General features: G+C 36.2%; 1 protein-coding gene across 3 annotated transcripts in view; it reads left to right on the forward strand.

The window, feature by feature from the left end:
* Positions 1-26,042, forward strand: part of EPS8 (epidermal growth factor receptor pathway substrate 8) — a 147,039-nt gene that overhangs the window by 79,227 nt on the left and 41,770 nt on the right. For all 3 annotated transcript variants that reach the window (XM_049783697.1, XM_049783695.1, XM_049783696.1), the window contains 8 exons: positions 1,793-1,954; positions 4,994-5,143; positions 9,523-9,605; positions 10,541-10,677; positions 16,814-16,887; positions 19,314-19,440; positions 21,550-21,638; positions 21,973-22,047. In XM_049783697.1, the coding sequence (XP_049639654.1) occupies positions 1,793-1,954; positions 4,994-5,143; positions 9,523-9,605; positions 10,541-10,677; positions 16,814-16,887; positions 19,314-19,440; positions 21,550-21,638; positions 21,973-22,047 (897 nt within the window). The remainder of the gene's footprint in view (positions 1-1,792; positions 1,955-4,993; positions 5,144-9,522; positions 9,606-10,540; positions 10,678-16,813; positions 16,888-19,313; positions 19,441-21,549; positions 21,639-21,972; positions 22,048-26,042) is intronic.

Genomic DNA, 26,042 nt, shown 5'->3' on the forward strand with positions numbered 1-26,042 from the left:
AAGGGGCCCAGCTGCTGAGGGGGACCTCATGCTCACCCACAATGCTAACTTTAATAACCATCCTCCCCTCTCTTCCCCCCCCCCCCCCGGGACTGAAAGAGTGAGAAGAGAGAAAGATAAACCAAGTATATATTTTTTATTCCTCCTAGAGTCTGAGGCCTGCTGCTGCCAGCAAGAGATTTCCAAGAGAGAGGGAGATACAGATGGAAATTCACTGGCCAGAGGTGGCCTAGGAGGCCCTTGTCCAAAACAGAGAAAGGAATAGGTACAAAGCAGGCAGCATCTCTCTAATGCATTCTTTCTGGCCCCACAGATCAGCAGACACTACTCCGGTCAATATCCTGAGCCCCTCCTGCAACTGTCCAAGTTTTTTTCTTTTATACCGGCATGACAAGGGGACATGTCTAGGGGGCATATCAACTGTCATTACAATGGGACTTTAAAGGGTCATTCCCAATTCCAACTCCTGTTCATCAACAACTTGGAAACAGCAACAACTTGCGTTCAGCCTGCGTTTCCTTGCCTCACCACCTAATGCTGAGATGAAACCAAGACAGTTTTAGAGAGTAATTTAGTTTTAGTTTAGTTTATTATCATTATTTTTTTGTGGGGGGGTTACACCCGGCAGCGCTCAGGGGTTACTCCTGGCTCTTTGCTCAGAAATCTCCCCTGGCAGGCACAGGGGACCATATGGGATGCTGGGATTCAAACCACAGTCCTTCTGCATGAAAGGCAAATTTCTAACCTCCATGCTATCTCTCTGACCCTGTTTATTATCATTATTGTATTTAAACAATAATTTTCTTTATCCTTTTCTTTCTTTTAACATATTTTCTTTTAATTAGAATCTACTTAATGACCTCGGCTTATTACAGAAAATACTAACATGGGGAAATAATTTTATTTATTTTTTACTTTTTGGTTTTTTTTTTTTTTGGAGGGGGGCACACCCGGCGATGCTCAGAGGTTACTCCTGGCTCTCTGCTCAGAAATCACTCCTTGCAGGCACGGGGGACCATATGGGATGCTGGGATTCGAACCACCATTGGTCCTGAGTCAGTACTTGCAAGGCAAATGCGCTACGGCTGTGCTATCTCTCTGGCCCCGGGAAATAATTTTAATATTGCTCTTATTTCCAGTTTTCTACATATGGTAAGAGTGCTCACTTAATGTAAACTGAGGCCACGGGATAACTTAAAGGCCCTGAGTTCTGTAGTGTGGGACCTTGTGGCAATGTAGGGCCTCACTGTACTACCTCACTGAGCCTGAACATCCAACTTCTTATCTGAATAGTTTGTTTAAATTCCCTACCAGCACTGTTTGGTTCAGTCCTGTGAAAAAGCAGTGAATGTAAACTATTTTGTTTCAGAAAGTGGTTGAGTTAGAGTGAAGAGTTTGGCAATAATTATAGACTAGAATTGACTGTTAACTTTTCTCAGTCATCAATGTTTAGTCTTCAAGCCTCATGTATATAGCCTGCAGTTACTCAGCCTTTAAGTAACCAATATGAAATCAAATTAAAGGGGGGGATAAGTTATTTAGGACCTGTTTTATGTCACTCATATGCCATTGAATATGTCTTAGTAGTAAACTAGTATTCAAAACATGTCTTCGGTTCAACAAAAGCCTGCTGACTTTGTAGCTCATAAGGTAGCTGAGGTTTTAATGTGCTTTGTGTCTTGCCCTCACTGCTCTGCTAGCTGATTTTCAATTTAATTTTGCTTTCTTTTGAAAAAATGTTTCTGTGAAACTGTATGCATTATAAATATTTTTCCTTTCTGCCAACCCTAAGCATTTGACTACCTTTGTTCTGGATCGGAAAGATGCAATGATAACTGTTGATGATGGAATAAGGAAGCTGAAATTGCTGGATGCCAAGGGCAAAGTATGGACTCAAGATATGATTCTTCAGGTAGATGACAAATCTGTGAGCCTGATTGATTTAGAATCAAAGGCAAGTTCATTCATTTATACTATTATGTTTGCAAGAAAGTTCCAGATATTCATGTTAGGGTCAATTATTGAAAATGGGTGAAAGTGACAAAATCAGATGTTTGCCAAAAACTGAGAAAAATACCTATAAATTCTACCATAAGTACATAATACATGCAAAAAATTGGGTTTTTAAATGTAAGATTGGTAGATCATGCTGGTCTTTAAATCACAAATGAAGAGAAAGTGAAAAAACTACATACTGCTAAATTGAGGCATTATTGGGGTGTTCATTTTTATGATATATATCAGTTATACATGAGTCCTAAACCATATCCCTGTTAACGAGTGAATTGAGATCAAGGAAGATGTTTGTACATGTGTGTTTGTGTGTGTGTGTGTCTTTTTATTCTCTCCAACCTCACACGAGGTTTCTTCCTTTTTTTAATAAGTAGAAATAATTTATTTCATGAGTCTTAATATAGAAAATATCATTAATAACAAAAAGAATAGAAACCGCTCAAAATTCAGAAAAAATTAATTGTTGAAAATTATCTGAACTCAACATTCTTTGTGCTCATTTGTAAATATTATTAAATTAACAATTCTAAAAAATAAACAAGTCAAGACAAAAAATTGATTATCTAATGCTGAGACTCTAACCAAATTAAGATTGCACAACTTGTCTTCAACCCTGGAAATTCTATTTGCCTACATATTTAGTGATAAATGCTTACAGACCTACTACTAGATAAGTAAACACATCTTGGACCATAAATCTTAATGAGTTAGAGTTGTAGAGCTCCAACAAATGGCTAGACTGTAATTTTTAATATCTAGGTAGCAAATCATTTACAGAATTGGATGCTAGTAGATTAGCAATCATTTAAGTTGAAACTTTCCTATCACATATCATATTATTACTTTTTATTATGCATGTAATTTAACTCAAAGTGTCAAGTTTTTTATGTCAACAGTAAGAGAGAACATTGGGTACCAATAAATTAGAATAGGGGAATAAAAATGCATTTCATTTGTATATCTACAATGTGGATTAAATTAGAAGTAAATTGGAAATGTCTATGTAGGAAAATAGGAAAAAGTTTCCTTCTTCATGTAATCACTAGGAGGTAACTAGAGAGAACTTTGCTAAGTGTCATAATTTAATAAACTGCTAGGAAAAGAAAATAAATGTGATCATTGGAGTATTCTTTTTTTTTTTTTTTTTTTTTTTTTTTTTTTTGGTTTTTGGGCCACACCCGGCATTGCTCAGAAATAGCTCCTGGCAGGCACGGGGGACCATATGGGACACCGGGACTCAAACCAACCACCTTTGGTCCTGGATTGGCTGCTTGCAAGGCAAACACCGCTGTGCTATCTCTCCGGGCCCGATCATTGGAGTATTCTAATAAGAATTGGCATATTTGTCCTCTTTTTTCTTTTGCTTTTGATATAGTATAGGAGAAAAGCAATCAAGTACATACCTTATCATCGTAGTTTTAAAAATTAAATAGAAAATTTGTTTTTCTGATCTTACTTGGAACCCACATTCTATTTTTATGAACTTGTACTTTGTTTTGCCATTGCTGGATACCAAGAAATTACTACGAAGAATAAATTGGAATGAAATGTGTGTGTGTGTGTGTGTGTGTGTGTGTGCGCATGCACGCTCTGCATAGCAGTGAAGTTGTTTTTAATGTTGTATTTTGATTAAGAATTTTTGGTTTTTGTTTTGTTTTTTGTTTTTTTGTTTTTTGTTTTTTGTGTGTGTTTTTTTGTTTTGCTTTTTTGAGCCACACCCAGTGACGCTTAGGGGTTACTCCTGGCTATGAGCACAGAAATTGCTCATGGTTTGGAGGACCATATGGGACAATGGGGCATTAAACCAAAAAAGTCCTAGGTTAGCTGCATGCCAGGCAAATGCCCTGCCACTTGCACCACCACTCCAGACCCTGATTAAATTTTTAAAATACAAAATTCCCCATAGTATGTCATGGTACTAGTCATTATTTGTGTAAGGCCAGGAAGGTACCTTAATGTGCCTCATTAGATATGGAACAGAAAGTTATATTTTTTAAGTAATCATTAATCTGTTAGTATTTTATTTGTATGACTCAGTAAAGATTGGAGAATATTCATTGCTATACTACCAAATATCTTAATCATTCTGAATAATGTTTTTAGTGAGATCCTTCTGATTTTTCTAGCTGACATATTTGTCTGAAATCTACTAATAAATTTTTTTTTCACCTGAGAAAGTCACTGAAAAGAATATACAAATGAGTTGCTATCCTTAGTGTAATGTTGATGACCAATAAAGGTAGAAACTGAGAATATGACTGTTGTTCAAGTAAAAAAATTCTGATGCTAAACAATCAAAACAGGGGCCAGCGAGGTGGCGCTAGAGGTAAGGTGTCTGCCTTACAAGCGCTAGCCAAGGAAAGGACCATGGTTCGATCCCCCGGCGTCCCATATGGTTCCCCCAAGCCAGGGGCAATTTCTGAGCGCGTAGCCAGGAGTAACCCCTGAGCATCTAACGGGTGTGGCCCAAAAAACAAAAACAAAAACAATCAAAACAAAGAATATCATGTAAAAGGGCTGGAGTGAGAGTATAGTACATAGGGAAATTGCCTTGCATGCAGCCAATCATAATGCTCATACCAGGTTGAATCCCTGATATTCCATATAGTCTCCAAATCCTGCCAGAAGTGATTCCTAAATACAGAACCAGGAATAAACCTTGAACAAATCTTTGGTATGTTTCCCCACAAGAAAGGAAAAAGAAAAAATCTTTACTATACAGTCTAAGAAATCATTAGCACAAATCCAATATTATGTTAATCAGTAATATATCTACACCCTCTATTCGCATTTTCATCTTTGGTCCTCATTCTCCCAGCCTCTATTGTACCTGGCCTTATTTTTCTACTGCTAGTATGTATTTCTCATCTTCTACAGCCAAGGCATTTATGTTAGAGTTGTTTGTACATTTTGCCTATAGTTGTTGCAGAATAGATTTTATATGCAATGACATAAATTAAATTTTGTTTTGACTTTATAGAATGAACTGGAGAATTTTCCTTTAAGCACAATTCAGCACTGCCAACCAGTGATGCAGTCTTGTAACTATGATTCCATTCTTGCTCTTGTGTGCAAAGAGACAACCCAGAACAAGCCAGACCTTCATCTCTTCCAGTGTGATGAGATTAAGGTAAAAACAGAGTGCATTTCATTTCTTTTTAAGCAGATACCTGGTTACTCTGAATTAGCTACCTCAATCAGATGACTAGCAGGTATTAGATTTTTTTAATTTCTTAGAAGTTTGTAAGGAAAAAACAGCCCCTTGGTATCTTCCTTGAGGTTTCTAAGTCTAGTAGAATACAGATAGCTGAGTTTAAAAGGTTGTATGATTCCTAATAACTTTAAACAGTTGATAATATATGCATTCGCCTCATTTAAGAATTCATTCTTCAAAACTGCTTTGTGAACAATAAATAATGCTGCTTTCCTATTTTATTCTTCACTTGTCATATGACATTGGTTATCACAGTGAATCATTTAGACATTTTTGTATCGGTTTAAAGTTTAGTAATTATGTGAGTGGAATAATTACTCAAGATTTGTAATCCCCACGTGGTATGTGAAAATAGCTGAACATAGGTACCAGTAATAACAGGCTATATGCTAAAGATTTGTTTTCAAAGAACACTGTAATTTTCAAGTGATTATAATTTGCCATGCTTTTTTGGACATCAGGCATTACTTTCAATTTTAAATATCTTTATTGGATGAATTGATTGCTTGAAAAGGGAAGCCAGTTTGTGTTAAATAATTTGTTACCATAGCTAGGATTTGTCATTGAGATTGTACATTATAAAATATAGTTTTTATCTTAAAGTTTTCTGTGTATCTAAAATATAACAATATTTTGTATACTCTTGATATTAATTTACACTAAATGAACTCATACTGACTATTAACAGTATCTTATAACTTTCTTCTATGTATATCATGGTGACTTTCTTTTTTCTAAGGGGGGAGGTTGGGTCACACTCAGCAGCGCTCGGGTTGGTTACTCCTGGCTCTGTGCTCAGAAATCATTCCTGGCAGGTTCAGGGAATTATATGGGATGTCAGGATTTGAACCACTGTCAGTCCTGGGTTGGATGCTTGCAATCTCTCCAGCTCCTCATTGGTGACTTTCTAAAACTCAAACTGGATAGATTGTGGCATTTAAGAAATTTGTAGGTTTGAAGTTTTTGGATTTTTACACAGTAGCTTCTGAAAGTCATAGATTATATTGGATTCTGGAGAAATAGTACAGTGGGTAAGAGCTTTTGTCTTGCACAGATGATGTAGATCATTCTCTAGCATTCCATATGTTCCTTCATTCTCCACCAGGAATGATCACTAAGTGCAGAGACAGGAGTAAGCCCTGAGCACCACTGGGTGTGGCCCCCAAAATAAACAAATCATAAATTGTGTTAATATTTTTGTAAAGTTAGTTCTGTTACCTTGTAAGTATCAAAGTGAATATTCTGTTCTGAAAATAAAATATAATTCAGGCATGTTTAAAATGGAGAACCAAGCTAAGATTTTCAAATCTATATTTTTCTTAGTATACTACCTACCCTCTGGGAACTAAGTTATCTTGCTGAGCAATTTCAAAATTTCCATTTTAAGGAAACATTTTCATTTTGCTCTGTCTGATAGGGGTGGTGATACTAATGGGTCTAAAGCTAATTTACTGGCTAGGATTTATCTTACTTGAAAGTTCAAAGATCATGATGCTCATATAGACTTCCTCATTGACAAGTTATTCCTCTTAGGAAAGCATTTCTATTCCTTGCCCCTTGAAAATATAATAGTGAAATAGGATATGGTATCTCATATAGATTATATTACAACATCATTTGTGAATTTGAAACTTTACAAAATGTTCCTGTCCAATGCTAGTAAAATTCTTAGAAATAAGATAGCCCCTCTATCAGGGTTTCCTGTCATATGCAATTTTAATGTCCTTTATGGCATAAAGATTTTGACATGATCTTTGTAATATTCTGAACTAGAATGTTTTAGTGAAATTAGGCTTCACTGGTGGACACTGGCATTCCCCTTAACAAGCCGTGTGACACTGGTCAGTTTAGCATATACATCATCCTCCATTTCATTAATTATAAGAGAGCAGATTAGATGATCCTCCTTTCAACTGTAGAATTTATGATGATCTGTGCTTATGGCAAGAAGATTGTGAATGTATACATTTGAGGAAATCATACACAATTATAGCAGAGACTATACAATCCCAAAAGTAGATGAACACATCCCAACAAGAGTTTTAAATAATATCATCCAAGGTTACAAATAAACTTCAAAGCCAAACAAAAATAAACTTGCTTGCTAATGTCAGATTGGCTCTCAAGAAAACAGAATCACTGTTCTTGTTAGGAAAGTATTGAAGTATTATTTGAAGGAAGTTATTTTTGACCTTACATGACTAAATAAGCTGGTTATTGGAAACATTACAACCTAGTGTTAGGGTTCATAGCAAATAGCAAATGTGTCCTAGAATGGATTCAACTATGCTTTGCTGCAGCCGAGTAGCTTTTTTTGTGTGGGCTCATGGGTGCCCATCAGACCCATCAGCAAGGGAAGGAATTCTCTCCGTGAATGCACTTTTTCAAAAATTAAATTACTTTATTTATACCCTCTGGTTACAAGGTTATTCGTAATAAAGTTGTTTTATTTTTTTTAGTAACCAATTTGTTCATGGTTGAGTTTCAGTCATACTGTACGACACCCTTTATCAGTGTACATTTCCTACTACCAATATCCTTAGTTTTCCTTCCTCCTCTCCCCCTGCTTATTTCTGAGGATACATTCTTCTCTCACTTTTTCTCTCTCTCTTTCCTTTTAGACACTGTGATATGCATGATACTCCTTCAGTCACTCTTTTATTTCTTATCTGGCACTTGAATTTTCAGCATGTGATTATACTTTCAGCACACGCAAATACCTTCTTTGCCTTTGTGCATGGATAACTTTTTTAAACTAAAGGACTTTATTAAATAACCATTTCAACTGCTTTCAGTTGGAAAATTCTGCCATTTCAAAGTTCACCATCAGAAAAAAATGCTTTCATGATTTGAAAGCAATATTTTAAAAAGACAATAAAAATAAAATAAGAAATACAAGAAGAAATAAAGATGGCCAAAAAGCACATGAAAAAAAATGTTCCACATCATTAATCATCAGGGAGATGCAAATCAAAACAATAAAGATATCATCTCACACCACAGAGACTGGCACACATCAAAAAGAACTAGTGCTGTCATGGATATAGGGAGAAAGGGAATCTAATTCACTGCTGGTGGGAATGTAGACTGGTCCAACTTTTTTGGAAATCAGTATGAATATTCCTCAAAAAAACTAGAAATTGAGCTTCGCTGTGATCCAGCAATACTGTTCCTAAGGATATGCGTGAGGGGCCCAAAAACACAATGCAAAAAGACCCTTTGCAGTCCTATGTTCATTTTAGTAGTATTTCCAATAGCCAGAAAACTGGAAACAACTGAAGTACTGAGAACAGAAGAGTGAATAAAAAAACTGTGGGACCTCTACACAGTGGAAATACAGCTCTTAAGAAAAACTAAGTTAAGAAATTTTGCTTATGCATGGATAGATATGGATATTATTATATGAGAGAAATGAGTTAGAGGGAGAAGGATTGACATAGAATGATCAAACTCATTTGTGGGATATGAAAATAAAATAGTATGAGATTAATATCTAAAGACAGTCAAGATGAGGGCCAGGAGGACCAATTCATAGTAGGAAGCTTGACATAAATAGTGAGGAAGTGAAGTTAGGGCAGAGAAGGGACTACTATGACAATGATAATGTGAAATGTTTACTCTGGACAAGAACAGGATGCTGAAAGAAAATAAAGTGATATTCATGATATCCCTTGAGTAACAATATTGCAAACACAGTGTTTGGAAGGGAAAGAGAGGAGGAGGAGAGAGAAATGGGGAGAAAAAGAGAGAAGGGGAGGAGGAGAAGAAGAAATGTCTGCCTCAGGCAGGCAGGGAGAGGACAGGGGGAGGCTGGAGGGAAACTGGAGATATAGGTGGTGGGAAACATGCACAGGTGAAGGGTGTTGTACACTATCTGGCTGAAACTCAATCATGTACAACTTTGTAACTGTGTATCTCACAGTGATTCAAATAAAAGGACTAATTATAAAAACAAGACAAAGAAAACCAATAAACTGTAAAACATACAGGTTGAAAATACAGTGTAGGGATTAAGGCATTTGCCATGTATATTGCTGACACTGATTTGATCCATAGCTCTGTATATGGTCCCTGAGCACTGAGCCAGTAGTAAGCAGAACTCCCACCCCAAAGGCGGGGAAAATCAATCCAACATATTCAGAGTCTGAGACAGAGATAAGGCTCTTGTGGTGCACCACTCTATCCACCAGCTACCAAAAGTTTCCTGAGTCACATGAGAACCTGTTCACATGTGAACCTACGTGTTTAGACTAAAAGAAATTTGTAACCATCCAAGGAACTGTCTTTCATTACAGGCAAACCTGATCAGTGAAGATATTGAGTGTGCCATCAGTGACAGTAAAGGAGGAAAACAGAAGAGGCGCCCTGAGGCCCTGAGGTAAAATTTGTGATAGAATTAAGGTGTTGAGCTAAATTTTTGGGGTGTGTGTGTGTGTGTGTGTGTGTGTGTGTGTGTGTGTTTAAGTGGAGGGGTGTGTTTTGTTTTTGTTTTTTAAAGGTTTACAAAATTTATCTTCAGTCAAGGTTTTATCTCTGTGATGTGTTACAAGCTGTTAACTCATTTGCTTTCCCCACCGTGGTCAGTTTGGCACCCTTTTCTTTCTGTGTCTCTGGTCTTTCTCCAGATACAGGTTTCTCCCAACACTTGGGTACGAAGAGTCATGAGGCATGAGTGACATTTAAGGGAAAGAGACTGAGGAATCAAACTTTCCTTGTCACAGGTAGCCCAGGAAAGCACCAAACTTAGTTTTCACCTGAATTTCAGTCACTCTCTGGTTTCGTAGTTTATGTGCAATTAGAAACAATATGTAATTTGCAAGAGTTAGGAAATCCATAATGCTCTGGGACTTCATTCTTTGTTTTGTGCTTTTTTGTTTTTTTGCCTTTGTTTCCCTTTTGTTGTTATGGAGTTGGTTGGGTACTTGGGACACATCCTTGGATGTTGGTCACAGCATTCACAGAGGAGATGGGATCATACTCCTTTCCCAGTAAGACCTGTTTAAACACCCACCCATTAGAAGCTGCCATTCTTGGTGAAAGTGCTCTGCACATTCTACTCATGGTACTTGGACACACTTGCTTGCAGGGAAGATCACACTGTTGTAGTCCTGGTGTCCATAATCCTGCCTCATATATTTGGGCAACCCCAGCAATCGAATTCTTGGTCTTCTCTTTTTTGCAACGCAGGCATTTTGGCCCCCACCAGGAAGGAGCTCATGTTGTTCTATGGGTTGAAGAATGAATATCACAAGAGAATGGGAGTGTCATAGAAATAGAGAGGGCAACCATTCCATTTGTTTTCACCTATTTCAGGATGATTTCCAAAGCTGACCCTGGCATTCCACCTCCACCAAGAGCTCCCGCCCCACTACCCCCTGGGACTGTTACACAAGTGGATGTCAGAAGTCGGGTGGCAGCATGGTCTGCATGGGCATCTGACCAGGGGGACTGTGAGTATTACCACAAATGAATCCATTCTTATTTCCTTTGGGGTGTGACTTTCTGAATCTGATTCAAATTTTAGAGTTTAAGCCCTACATTCATTGTTTTTGTTTGTTTGTTTTGGGTTTTTTTGTTGTTGTTTTTTGGGCCACACCCATTTGATGCTAAGGGGTTACTCTGGCTAAGCGCTCAGAAATTGCTCCTGGCTTGGGGGGACCATATGGGACGCTGGGGGATCGAACCGTGGTCCTTCCTTGGCTAGTGCTTGCAAGGCAGACACCTTACCTCTAGCGCCACCTCGCCGGCCCCCCATTTTTTTAAATAAAGCCATAAATGAAAGAAAGTGAAGCCATTGTAAAATAATTAACTGAGTCATTTAGCCAATTAACTTAGATTATTTGCAGTCAAAGATATGGAAGTAAAATATGTTAAATCCCAAATTTAAGTCTGGGAAACTCCCAGACTTTTTATGTTTTTAGATTCTTCTACTAAATCTGACCTACTACCCTCCTCTATTAGCCAAAGTAGTGACTCCACACAGTGAAAAAGATTTAGCTTATTCTCTATCAGGTTCAATTTTCCAGTAGGATCTGTGTACATACCATCAGCCTTTATATTCTTTTTCTAAAGACACATTATCCCAACATAGACTTTAGAGTAACTTTGTACTTGTCAGAAGGTTGTAAAGGTCGGGTTGCAGAAAATGTGTCTCCTCTGGGTGTGGTCCTTCCCAACATTGTATGATTCCTCCCAGCCTTCTAAGCACCCCTGCTGACAGAGATTTTGGATTTGGCTCCACAATCATTTATTTTTAAACCAGGATAAAGAATGTTTTATGAGGGCTGGATCAATAGCTCAGCGGTAGGGTGTTTGCCTTGCATGCAGCTGACCTACAACAGACCTTGGTTTGATCCCTGGCATCCCATATGCTACTCCAAGCCAGGAACGATTTCTAAGTGTATAGCCAGGAGTAACCCTTGAGTCACTGGGTGTGTCCAAAAAGAAGAAGGATATTTAATGTAATTTATTTTGTAAATGATTTATTTTGGTTGTAGGGCCACACCCGACAGTGTTCAGGGGTTACTCCTGGGTCTGAGATCAGGAATCATTCCTGGCAGGGAATAGGGGACTGACTATAGGGTATGCCAGGGATTGAACCTAGATTGGCTCTGTGCAAGGTAAGTGCCCTACCTAATGCTCTATCACTTTGGAAATTTGAGATTTAAAAATAAAATATCATGTTTAGCTGGAAAATAGCTTCAAGTGTGGTTCTGTTTTCTCAACTTAAGGAGAATAAATATTGATCTAGCATGTTTGAGTTTGATGAAATTAGAACCTCACACTTTTTTTTTAATTTAAACACCTTGCTTACAAGGTTGTTCATAATACCATTTTTCCCCCACAGATAGAATTGTTTATGATTGAATTACAGTCATACAGTGTATAAAAACCTTCACGAGTGTGCATTTCCCACCAGTAATGTCAACAGTTTTCCTCTCACCCTCCCTGATGCCCTCTTCTCTCCCCCTCACCCTCTGCCAACTGCCTCTGGGACATTTTACTTCACTCTCTTTCTCTTTCTTTCTCTTTTTTCTCGATCCCTCTCTTTTTCCCCTATCTCTGTTCTATTTGTGACATTGTGGTTTGTAATACTGTAAATGAAGGGGTACCATGAATATCTTTCCATATTAGACCTTCTCTATTCTAACTATACTCTCCGTTCTTTGTGGCAATGGTCCTCCTGATCTTCTTAACTTTGTCTTTTAATATCATTCCCGCACTCTTTTTTTTTTTGCTTTTATCCCAATGATGAATGAGATTATATGTTTATCTCTCTCCCTCTGACTCGTTTCACTCAACATAATACTCTTCATATGTCCATCCATGTATAAGAAAAATTCATGACTTCATTCTTTTCTAGCCACTGCTTAGTATTCCATTATGTAGATGTACCACCATTTCTTTAGCTACTCATCTGTTGTTGGAAACCTGGATTGCTTCCAGATTATGACTATTATAAATAGGGCTACAATGAACATAGGAGTGCAGAGGTCATTTTTATATTAGAGTTTTTATGGTCCTAGGGTATATCCCTAGGAGTAGTATCGCTGGTTCATAAGGAAGCTCAATTTCTAGTTTTTTTGAGGAACATCCATATTGTTTTCCAGGAAGGCTGGATTAGACAGCATTCCGACCAGCAGTGAATGAGCGTTTCTTTCTTCCTACATCCACACCAGCACTGATTGTTCTTGTTCTTTGTAATGTGTGTCATTCTCTGTGGTGTGAGATTGTTGTTTTGATTTGCATCTCCCTGATACTCAATTCGTGATGTGGAGCATTTATTCATTTGCATTTTGGCCATCTGTATTTCTTCTTTGGGGAGATGTCTGTTCATTTTTTCTCTCCTGATTTTTTGATGGGGTTATATGTTTTTATCTTGTTCAATTCTGGCAGTACTTTATATATCTTAGATATTTCCTGTTTATCACATGGCTATTGGATGAAGAGTTTCTCCCATTCTGTAGGTAGCCTTTGTATCCTAGTTACTGTTTCCTTTGAAGTGCAGAAACTTCTGGTTTATTGTAGACCCATTTATTTATCTCTGCTTTCACTTGTTTGGACATTGGTATTTTCTTATTGAAGATGTCATTAGGCTCAATGACATGGAGTGTTTTGCCCATGTTTTTTCTATGTATCTTATGGTTTCAGGTCTGATATCAAGATCTTTAACCCATTTTGATTTGATTTTTGTATAGAGTTTTAAAGAGAAGTCTGAGTTAACCGTTTTGTATTTAATTGACCAGTTTTCCCAACACCATTTGTTGAGGAACCTTTCCTTGCTCCATCTTGTATTTGTTGTCCCTTTATCAAACATTAATTGTATGTATATCTGGAGTCAATCTCAGAATACTGAAGTCTTTTTCATTGATCTGAGGGTCTGTCTTTATTCCAATACTATGCTGTTTTAATTACTATTGCTTTTTAGTACAATTTAAAATTGGGAAAAGTGATGCCTCTCATATTCTTTCTCCTAAGGATTACTTTAGCTATTTATGGGCATTTATTATTCCAAATTAATTTTAGGAGTATTTGATCTACTTCTTTCAAAAATGTCAAGGGTATCCTTAGAGGGATTGCATTAAATCTCTGCAATGCTTTGGGAAGTATTGCCATTTTAATCCTTCCCATCCATGAGCAGGATATATGTTTGCATTTCTTTGTGTCCTCTTTTATTCCTTAAAGCAGTGTTTTATAGATTAACTTGTATAGGTCTGCCACCTCTTCAGTTAAGTTTCATATAAGGTAGTTGATTTTCTGAGGCATAATTGTGAATGGAGTTGTTTCCATAATGTCATTTTCTTCTCTTTCATTATTTGTATATAAAAACACCATGGGGTTTTGAGTGTTAATTTTACTTTCTGAAGCTTAGTGACACATCTTTCTCATCCTTTGTTTTCCCTTTTATTGGGGGGGGGGGGCGACACACTTGGCAGTGCTCAGAGGTTACTCCTAACTGCACTCAGGAATCACTCCTGGTGGATTCAGGGGACCTATGGATGTCAGGGATTGAACCCGAGTTAGCTACATGCAAGGCAAATACCTTACCCACCGTACTATCTCATCCTTGTCCTAACAAAGTCTAATTTACATAAGATATCTTGCAGTGTGTTAAATAATAGAATTTATTGCTACAATGAGTGACATTCCTCTCTTTTGAATCTGGTGTATTGCGCATTGAGCTCCACAGAGACTGGTTCTCCCTGTGCTACCGTGTGCCCAGATGCTGCTTTTTGTTTCAGCTGTCTGTGAAGTGGAGATAACATTTTCCAGGGACTTGGAATCTGAAAAGTGCATCTGAAAAGTGCAATGTATCTATGAGCAGCAAGTCCAGGAAGGGAGTATCCTTTTTAGAGGTTCTTATTTTAGCCAAATGAAATTCATTATAATTCCTGAAATGTCTTCTGTTTGATTTATACAATATATATAAATATATATATGTATATGATTTTTCATCCACACCTAGCTATGCTCAGAGCTTACTCCTGACTCAGACGCCATATGTGGTATGAAGAATCAAATGAGGAATATACTCTAGTTCCTATACTGTCTCTCTGTCCCAATTTCTTATATCCATAATAGTATTTTTTTCAAAGACTTACATGCTACCATATAGATGATAGAAACAAGTCTTTGAGACATCCATTTTTCAAAAGTAAGTTATCAGAATTCGTAATTTATGATAGTTCTTGGCTTTAGCAGTCATATATTGATCTTTTTTTTTTTTTTTGGTAAATTTTTTGCTTACAAACTAATTCAGAGCCTATAGTGTATCTTTTAATGAACTTAGGATATGTTTGCTACTGTTAAGGTTTGGGGGTGGTTGTTTTGAGGCCACATCTGGCTATGTTCAAGGCTTACTCCTGGTCCTACACTCAGAAATTACTCCTGATGAGCAAAGGATTGAAACTGGGTTAGCCACATGGAAGGTTAGCACCCTACCTTGCAAGGTATGTAAGTAGGTACATTCAAGGCAATACCATCTCTCTGGCCCCTGTTTTTGTAGTGTTGCTGAAAGGACTGATTCCTATTTTGAGAGATCAAAATTGTTATCCTTAAAGTTGAGGAAGGATTAAAAACTTTATGTTCATCAACTTTGTTCTGAAAATACTTGAAAAAGCATGTGTAAAATTCAATTCACTTTACAATGTAGAGACAAGTTTCTGCTAGTGATTTCTGCTTTCTTGTTGAATTTTATCTGAAATACTGTTACATCTCATCTATTGAAATCATGTTAAAGTCATGTTATAGAACTTCTAATTGCTACTTACTTGATTAAAGAACACGTGAGGTTCTGTCTGGATGGAGATCAACTTTCAGTGAAAGTTGCCCACAAGAAGGCATCTCCCCCTCATTCCATTGAGGGCTTGGAATGACTCACCCTGGGCAAGTCCTTCAAACTCAAGAGCTTGTGCCAACACTGACTTGCAGTTGCATATTGGTTATTAACTTGCAATATACAGATTCCATATTGACTCATGGTTGCCTATTGGCAGGGGTTCTAGGAGATACTGCTGACCATGAAAAAAATCTGGAAAATACCATTAATGCCTCCTCCTTACCACATCCTCCAGATGGTATTTAGATACCTATCTCCAGGTTGTAATAGCTAATATCAGTGTGTAGGTTCCCGAAACCGTATATTTAACCAAGACAACAGCTAATAGTGTGTAAAACAGCAACTACCTGGCAAGATTTCATACATATAAATTTTAATTATCAGAAAGCTCGTAGCAGTCACTAATTAAGTTACATAACACAGTGATTTCATCTTCTTTCTTTAGCAAGAAGTCATGCATGGGTTAAGTTCATCAGTGCAGTGGGGTAACTATAACTACAGTGAACTTTCAATATTATTATAGTTCTCTATTGCACCTCTGAATTCTAACGATATATTGAGTTGTATCCCCTTGCATTTCATCTAAATAAATTTTTGTACCAATTTCTGTGCTTAGTGGTGGAGTTAACTAACTTACACCAGGAAGAATTTCATTATAATGACCTCATGATTAATATCCTGGCAGCTAAGCTAAAGTGAACTTCTTAAGCACTCTTAGAGCATTAATTCTTTAATTTGCAAATCCGGGAGGCATTTCTACTTTTAATGCATATGGCTTAAAATTAATGTGCCAACATTGTGGGCTTCAAACTTAATTACAACTAGAATTTTAAGAGGCACTTTGCTGTCAGAACCCCCAAAGGTGTATTGTTATCACAGTGTTAGTTAGAATGTATAAAAGTGAGAAGCTGTGTTGCATTAGATTTCTTTTTTTAAAGAAGTAGATAATGCAATGCTGGCTTTTATTTTTTTCTTTCAGATGTAGAAATTAAAGGATGCTAAATTGGGATTGGTTTTATGGACCCTCAGACAGGGAAGAGGGGAGACTATAGGTTGCTATGGAATGGTTCACCATCTTGTGCAGATGAGAGTAGTAGGGAAGGCCAATGATTCAGCTCTCTCCTTATGCTTCTGGTAGTGGTGCATATACCCTTCAGCAAAGGGGACTTATCTGGACAATTTTTACATTTAATTAATTGCTTTGGTGTCCCTAAAACAGCTAGTAAAGAGATTTATAACTTTTTTAGTTGAGAAACCACGGCAGTATCATGAACAGGAAGAAACTCCTGAGATGATGGCTGCCCGGATTGACAGAGATGTGGTAAGTTCTGTGTTCATCTTAACTCATTGTTTAGAATTTTGTTTGTTTGTTTGTTTGTTTTGGAGCCACATCCAGCACTACTTAAGGTATAGTTCTGGCTTTACACTCAGAAATTACTCCTGGTAGACTCAGGGAAACAAATGGGACTCTCAAGATCAAACCTAGTTAGTTGACTGCATGCAAGGCAAGCCCTCTACCCACTGTACTATTTATTTCTCTCTCCCAGGTTAGGTCTTTTTTCAATAGAAAAGTGAGGTATTCACAGTGAAAATGACCTTGATTTAAATGAAAAAAAAAAAAAAAAAAAAAAAAGGTGCAAACTATTTTCTTTGTTCCAGTGGTAGTTATAGCCTTTGAGTGATTTTTCTTAGTCATAATGCCTTTATGTAAATAATTGATTAGTAGTGCTGAGCTGGGATAGAAAATCTAGCACTAATACTCATTTTCAAGGGAATTGAAACTGAATTATTAGACTTTTGCGTAGTTTTATAAGGATTTAAAAGACTTTTTCTGAAATATGACTTCCTGACATTTATAAAAACACTCTATGATAAGCTTCTTGGCTTCTCTGGGCCCTGGGGCCATGCTCAGTGGACTTTGCAGGCAGGACTATTCAGAATATTCAGTACACAAACCGATTTAGTACTGCTTGGGCCCCAGTGCTGGAACAGTTAGTGCTATCCCCTTGGGGAACTGGGGAAGCTCTGCAGAGCCAGAAATTTTATTTAAGGCCTAGCACACTTAACTGCCTCGACAGCTCTAAAGAAAAAGGAAAAAAAAAAAAAGCTGCACTACCTAAAATAATTACATTGTGGCAATTATAACAGACAACAGATAAATATTTAAATGTTAATGTTTTTGTTTTTTTGTTTTTGTGTTGTTGTTGTTGTTGTTGTTTTGGTTTTTGGGCCACACCCAGCAGTGCTCAGGGGTTACTCCTGGCTGTCTGCTCAGAAATAGCTCCTGGCAGGCACGGGGGACCATATGGGACACCGGGATTCGAACCAATCACCTTTGGTCCTGGATTGGCTGCTTGCAAGGCAAACGCCGCTGTGCTATCTCTCGGGGCCCAAATGTTAATGTTTTTTAGGGATAAGGCTACATTTTTATTACTTTGCAAGCTAATTGCAGACTAACAGTGTTTTCAGCATTACTACTTTGCTTTCAGCTTACAGATGTTTCTAGTTTATTTATTTGGGAACAAATTTATAGGTGACTTTGAAGTTTGGAATTTAATTTTCATATAACATCATTAATATAGTTGTTATTTTTTTTAATTTGGTCTTTGGGCTATACCTGAAGATGCTCAAATGTTATACCTGGCACATTTACTGCTTTCTGCCCTGCCACTCACTGTACATGCTATCCCTTTGTACTTTCTGCCTTGGTTTAGTTAAAATTTTAATCCAAATTTATAATTAGAAGAAATCTAAGTTTTACATTTAGTAAAGAAAGTCAGTTGAGATGGTACTATACATGATAATCAAAAGTCACCTGATAAACACAGCCGATTCATCGTTAGTTGTTTTACTGTGTAGAAACTTCTATTAACAATTATTACTGTCAATTATCTATGTGTTTATTACGTTAGCCTAAGCTGTATACCCTCAGTACCATGAAACAACATTACTTTATTGGGACATTCATTTTAGGAAGTAAAATTTTAAATTCAGTATTCTTCTAATAAAATGGTTTTTACTGGGCTAGTGAGCTAGTACAGCAGGCAAGGTACTTGCTTTACCTTACCTTGCATACAGGTCACCCAAGTTCAGTCTCTGGAATTCCATATGGTTGGTTCCTCGAGCACAACCAGGAGTGATCATTGAGTGCTGAGCCTGGAGAAAGCCCTAGAGACCACTGGGTGTGACCCAAAAATAAAAAATTAATTAATTGGGGCTGGGGAGGTGGCGCTAGAGGTAAGGTGTCTGCCTTGCAAGCACTAGCCAAGGAAGGACCACGGTTTGATCCCCCGACGTCCCATATGGTCCCCCCAAGCCAGGGGCAATTTCTGAGCACTTAGCCAGGAGTAACCCCTGAGCATCAAACGGGTGTGGCCCCCAAAAAACAAAAAAATATTAATTAATTAATTAATAAAATGTTTTTTTAAATGTTCCCCTTTGTGGGAAAACCTGAGAAATATCAGAATCATTGAATATAATAAATAGTCTGAATAAATGTATTGATGCTTTTTGGATGACATTGAAAATAGAGCTAAAGAATTAAGCTTGGGAAAAATGTAAGTGCAAGACTTTAGCCACTATATTTAGTTCAGTTTTTTTCCTTAAAAATTACTGATTAACATAAAATTTGAATGACAAGTGTTTCTTTTATAATTTTTTATTTTTCCTTTCCTTACTAGCAATTTATAGCCAAAGCAAAAATAATTTTGTTTGCTTTATACTTTATTCTATCATTTCTTGTTCTAGCAAATTTTAAATCACATTTTGGATGACATTGAATTTTTTATCACAAAACTACAAAAAGCAGCAGAAGCATTTTCAGAGCTTTCTAGAAGGAAAAAAGTTAAAAAAGGGAAAAAGAAAGGACCAGGAGGTAAGTTGGATCCCCCACCCCTTTTTTAAGGAAAAAATAATTAATATTTATTGAATGCCTGTTATATGAACTTTTCTATTTTCCAACACATTTATAAGCAGTGGTCATTATATGCACCTATGCATATATTTTTAATTGAAATGAAACTGTACAATAACATGTTGTAGTTTTGGGTATGCATCACTGAAAATCATTGTGTCTATACTACATTAATTTCACTATTACACATGAGGTTATTTTAAGATTATTTCAACAGTTAAGTTTCATACTTTTAATATATCAGGAAAATTTTACCTCTAACAAGGTAATGAAAAAAATTCTAGATAATCCAGATAAGACACTGGAGTGGAAAGACATAGTACAAATGGCAGCTTTTCCCCATTAAAAGCTTACCATATTTAATGGAGTAAATAAAAAGTGGATTGTATTTTCTTAATTATTTAAAGACCATTCACAATGGTCTCAGTTGTAATGGTATCAATCCTTAGGGATTGTCCAACAAAACTTAATTCTTGGAGTACCAGTGCCCATTTTCTGGTACTGAGCTGGCCTAGGGATTTAGGACAGAGGTTTAGAGGAAACCAGACAAAAGTCCATTTTTTGCTACTGAGTTGGCTAGAATGGTGATTTTTCAACCATCAGACCACAGACATGGTGTTAGTCTTTAGGTGATATAAAGTTAAAAACTACTGGTCTACCACCTTGGTTATCACTACCAGTTCATAGTCTTGGGATACAGGACAGATACTGATTCTGTTATATAAAGGTGAACTAGAGAAGAGCAAGACTCTTGGATATTTTACCTAAATCACAGAGACAAAGAGCCAGTCCAGTGACCATCTGCTGACTGCTTAATTTTCATGAGTGCCCATAACATTTTTAATTTGAAACAATGTTCCTGACTCTGTTCTTACAATATTTGGATGTATTTTATTATGACTATAGAAACTCATCTTTTCTTTCTTTTGTTTCTGTCTCTGGGGCATATTTGGTGGTCAGGATTTAGACCTGGCTCTACACTTATGGATCACTCTTGAGAGGGATTGGGGATCGAATCCAAGTCAGGCACATGCAAGACAAATGCTCTACCTACTGTACTATCTCTGGTCCCTGAAGTCCATTATTTCTTAAATGAAAGAATTGACTTTTTTCATACTAATATCATATAAAATGCCAATGAAATATAAATGCTTTATCACAAAATACTAAGCTAATTCTTAAAATTGATTTAACCATTGGTTTCTAGTGAGTATTTTTTAAATAAGTGCTGAGCTTCAGCTATTTTTAAATGGTTTCAAATATACAAAATCTAATTCTAAAACAAATGGTACCATTTTGAAAAACAAAAGAAGTAAATACTTATCCTTTTTATTGATCATGGCTTTTAAATCATTCTTTAGGCACAACTCTGCTACAAGCATATACCCTGTAGATTTAGATAGGAGTGTATCTCATCTCCAAATATTTTGCTTCCTGAAATCTCAAGTTCCTTAAGTATTTTCTATGAAGTGTATTCTATCTTTTTGGTCACCCATTCTTCCCTTCTCATGTGTATTATTAGCTCTTGTGTTTGTTAGTTCTTGCACATGCAGTCTTTTTTTTTGTGTGTGTTTCAGCTTGTGCTGTTTTTATCCAGCCATACTTATTTTACAGAACAACTCCTGACTAGACTTTTAAACCCCATCTTAAAAATATTTTCCCCGGGAAACATATTTTATTAACACATTTCCCCTTTTCACACATGTATAGTTTTACTCAATAGCATGGAGTTGGTACATCTCTGTTGCTTACATAATTTATATGGTCATGTAAAATCTTAAGATTTTTTTGGTTCTTAGTGTCAGGGTTTGTCATTTATATATTTTTAAGTCTTCTCGATGACAGGTAAGTATGACAATGAGTAATTGATGAGACCTGAAGGTAAAGGTTTTAATTTCAAATGTTGAACATCTTCATTTGTTGCAGTCAGACTTTAAGATATGGCAGAGCAACTGATAGCATACATTCTGATCTGCTCATCAAAACTTACAGGCATAATTTTTTTTTGTTCACTTAATAAAGTTTCCAGAAATTGCTCTTATCTACTCCTCTTCCCATTTATTTCTCTAGAGGGTGTCTTAACACTGAGGGCAAAACCTCCACCTTCTGATGAATTTTTCGACTGCTTTCAAAAGTTTAAGCATGGATTTAACCTTCTGGTAAGAGAAGTTCTGTATCTATATAATAAGAAATAAATGAAAACAATTAACCATCCTAATAAAAGGACACGTTCTAGTAGATAATTTTGCATGTGCTTTAATTTCCCTTTCATTGGTCAGATTATAAAACATGTATCTAAGGGACTTAATTTTTAAAAGTGAGTTTCTTAATTTATAAACTGAATTATTATAATTAGATTCAACCTTGCTAATCAATATACTAAGTAAAATTGATAAGAAAGAATTCTTTTGAGTGTGTGTTGGACCTTTTAGAATTTCTTTTTTACTCAATCACATTATAGTAATGTATTTCTGCATTTTCTTTCTATTATAGGCCAAATTGAAATCTCATATCCAGAACCCAAGTGCTGCAGATTTGGTCCACTTTTTATTTACTCCATTAAATATGGTAAGATTTTAATAGTGGGGAAAAGCTACCATTTGTACTATGTTTTTCCACTCCAGTATCTATCTGGATTATCTAGAATTTTTTTTCATGACCTTGTTATAGGTAAAATTTTCCTGATATATTAAAAGTATGAAACTTAACTGTTGAAATAATCTTAGAATAACATCATGTGTAAGCCTTGAGCACAGTTTGGTATGATTCCCCTAAAAATTAAAACAACAACAGTAATAACAACAACTTTTATTAAAGTGTGCTCTTATCTCCTGAGCTGTCTCTTAGTAACTTATTCATTCATTTATTTAATTATATTAATTGAGAGTCTATTATGGGCTTGCCATGATTGGTGGTTCATTGGGAATAAATTGACAAAAGTTCTTACTATGTTAGATTCTTATTGTAGGGTTGAGGGGAAGTCATTAACTATACATAAATAATGCAGTTAGCTAGGTGGAAAAATTTTATCAAGAAATAAATATACTGTGTTCTAGGGATGTCTGTATATGTTTGTGTACATGTGCTGTGGAGTATCATTATTTTCGATGTGTTTAAAGCTATAGCTCACTAAGATGGTGCCATGTAAACAAATGAAGTAGAGAATAAGTTGTAGATTTATGAGAAAATGAATTTCAGACTGCAGGCCACTAATAAAAATGGTAACATGTACACAATGTTCTTAGAATAAGTATATTATTTGACTTGAACAGAACAAAAATTAGAAAGTGAGGTTATCAAAGAAGAGAATATAGCTTACCTATTGTTGCATCTTTGACACTGGGGGAATTTTAAGAAGAAAACAATTGCTTTGGCTATCTTGTTTATAATTCACAGTAAGGGGAGAAAGAGACATTAAAATAAACATTAAAGTGATCCAGATGGTAGATTGTTCATGTTTAGATCAGGAGGCGTTGTAGGTGGTAAGGAGTTGATTCTGGTTAAGACCAAAGGTTACTGAGTGTGCTAATAAATTGGATGTATGAGAGCCAAATTTTTATTATCTTTTATGCTTAAGTCCAAAATGTTGGGCTCTGTGATGGGAAAGACATGATAAAATGGATATTGGAGAAAAATAAGGAGTTAAGTTTTAGCTATGTCATAATTGAGTTATATGCAGATGGAAAATTTTAAATTAGTAGTTTATAAGATTTGAGGTTTATATAGAAAAACTAGATCTATAAATATAAATTAGAGGTTCCTATGCATGTAGGAGGCATTTAAAATAATAAAATTGGATAATATCAACTAAAGAAGATTATAAATGAAGAGGAGCAAGGGGTGATTGAGTCCTCAGAAATTTCATTGGGAAGTAAATGTGAGGAACCAACATAGACATTTGATAAGAATAAGGAATGAGGAAGGAATGGGACCAAGAAAAGGAAAAGGAGAAACTTGTAGGTATCTGGAAGACACATAAGAAAATGTTTCCAAAAGAAAAGCTAGAACACCTGAATAATTAGCTCAGTTGTAGGGGTTGATTTAGCTCCAGGTCTATGGCTCTTTGTAACAGCTCTACAAAGGCAAAGTAAGTCTAACAGGAACAGGAAGTGACTGAATTTGGTTCCTATCTGCCATTATATATTTGACCTAAGTTTTCTCATGATCATATCAAAAACCAAAGGAGTGTACTATTCGTCTTACTGAACAGTTATAGATTGAAAATTAATACAGGGTCTAAGTTGGAAGAGACCTGAACATTAGGAACCATTAGCAGTCTGTTCATTCTCACTTGTACCATACATTATGTAACTTATACATCATACCATTTCCCTCATACCTATGTGTTTTTATATGAATATGATTTGTGACATGTTGGGACAGCATGACACAGAATGACATGTTGGGAAAAATTCTGTTTCTGAAGGGGTTGGGAACAGTTCTGATTCTGAAGGAACTAGATGTTTCTCTGAGTTCATCCAGCAAAATGTTACATACACCACAGGTGTCATATGCCACAATCCAAGATATAGTCTTCATTATCTAGATTTTCGATATCCAAATATGTTCTTTCCTTAAACATTTAATGAAATTGTCAACAGTAACAGACTTCATATTCTCTGGTTTTTGTATTTGCAAATAGCATACTCATTATTTTTTTCCAATCTGACAGTATGCATAACCATCTTTCCCTATAAGTCAGCTTGAACAGAAATAGTATTTAAGAGGATACAGAGAAAAGTCCTGGGTTGGGAGAAAAGCATGATGATAGATAGAACACAGTCCCAAGAAACTGAGACAATGGTCAGACTGGCAGTGGGGTCCTCTTTCTGACTCTGCAGAGACATTTTCACCTCAAGTCAGTGTATGCAGAAGAAAAATGAAGCATCAGGACAGGGGAGTTATCTTCCAGCCACCACAGGTAGACAGCCCTGCATTTCTTCTGGCTAATGAGCCATACAACAACACATAAAAAACACCACCAATACAAAAGTCACAATGGGAAAGCAATGTAGAATCCCACCACCCTTTAATGGAGATGATAATGCTGAAGACTCAACTAATGTCGGCCAATTACATAGAATCTCTGATTAGGACTTTAGAACGGAAAGTTGAGTGTGTTCAGGAAGGAACTTCAAGAAACAAAGGAACAGATAGCCAATAAGAGTCAAGAGGATATGAGAGTACAAATGAGAAAACTTCAAACAGAAATGAGTGAAAAACTTGGTACTCAAAATAAAATCTTACAAGAAGGCTTCACCACCAGAGAAACACTGCTGAGGACAGAATCAGTGAAGATAAGCTGTATAACATCTCCAGAAAAGAGTCAAAAATCGAAGAGTCTTACAATAAATTAACAGAAGTGTAAAGAAAATCCTCAAAATAAATAAATAGACAAAAATAAAACTTTCGGATATATTTAACAGAAATTACGTAAAAATTATTGGGCTTCAGAGAGCCAAGAAGAAAACCCTTGTGAAGAAGCTACAGTTAAAGGCATCATTGCTGAGAGTTTAAGAGTGCACACACTCACATCCTGGATACCCAAAGAGTACCAGCTGAAAGAGACCCAGATTAAAACAACCCAAGGTATATTTTCTTCACAAGGATGAATCCTAAATAGAGATAGAATACTTAAAGTAGCAAAAAGGAAATTACATACATAGGAGTATGTATCTTAAAGAGTATCCTTAAGATTTACATCCATTTTATCACAAGCAACTCTTCAAGCCTGAAGACACTATTGGAAGATAGTTAAAAAAAAAAAAAAAAAAACTCCAAGAACTAAATGCCCTGCCAGAAATACTTTACCGAACCATACTCTCATTCAGGTTTAAAGAAAAGATACACAACTTCATGGATAAATAACAGCTCAGGAACTTTACAGACACAAAACCAACTTTAATATAAGAACTGAAGAGGCTACTCTAAAGCAAGACAAAGGCCACAAACACACCAAACTTATAAAAAAAAGATGTCACATAATACTGTGATAATAATCTCTTTCAACATAAATGGACTAAAGGTACCACTTTCAAGACAGTATCAAAATGGATCAGAAAATGGAATCCAACATTCTTCTGCCTGCAAGAAACACATTTTAATAGTCAGAACAAACACAGACTCAAAATCAAAGGTTGAAAGACAATCCTTCAAGCAAACAACTCCCTTGTAAAGGCTGGGGTGCTGGCAGGGCACAAGAGGTCACTAAAGGAGGGAGAAAAGGTGGATCACCATAATATTATCAGACAACTTAGACTTTAGGCTTGAAAGGTTATGAGACAGAACAGGTCATTTCTTAATAATCAAGGTATATGTACATCAGGAAGAAATCTCACTCCCAAACATATATGCTCTCAAAGAGAGGTCAGCAAAATACTTAAAACAACTGCTACTAGAATTGAATAAAAACATCATTAGCAACACAATAGTAGTTGGAGACATCAACATTGCTCTTTCACCAACTGATAGATTAGGGAGGCTAAAATTCAACAAGAATATACTGCCTTTGAAGGAAGAAATAAAGAGAGGGGATTAGAAAGGGGATTGATTGAAATTGTACC

The sequence above is a fragment of the Suncus etruscus genome, chromosome 11, assembly GCF_024139225.1.
Source record: "Suncus etruscus isolate mSunEtr1 chromosome 11, mSunEtr1.pri.cur, whole genome shotgun sequence".
Lineage (NCBI taxonomy): Eukaryota > Metazoa > Chordata > Mammalia > Eulipotyphla > Soricidae > Suncus > Suncus etruscus.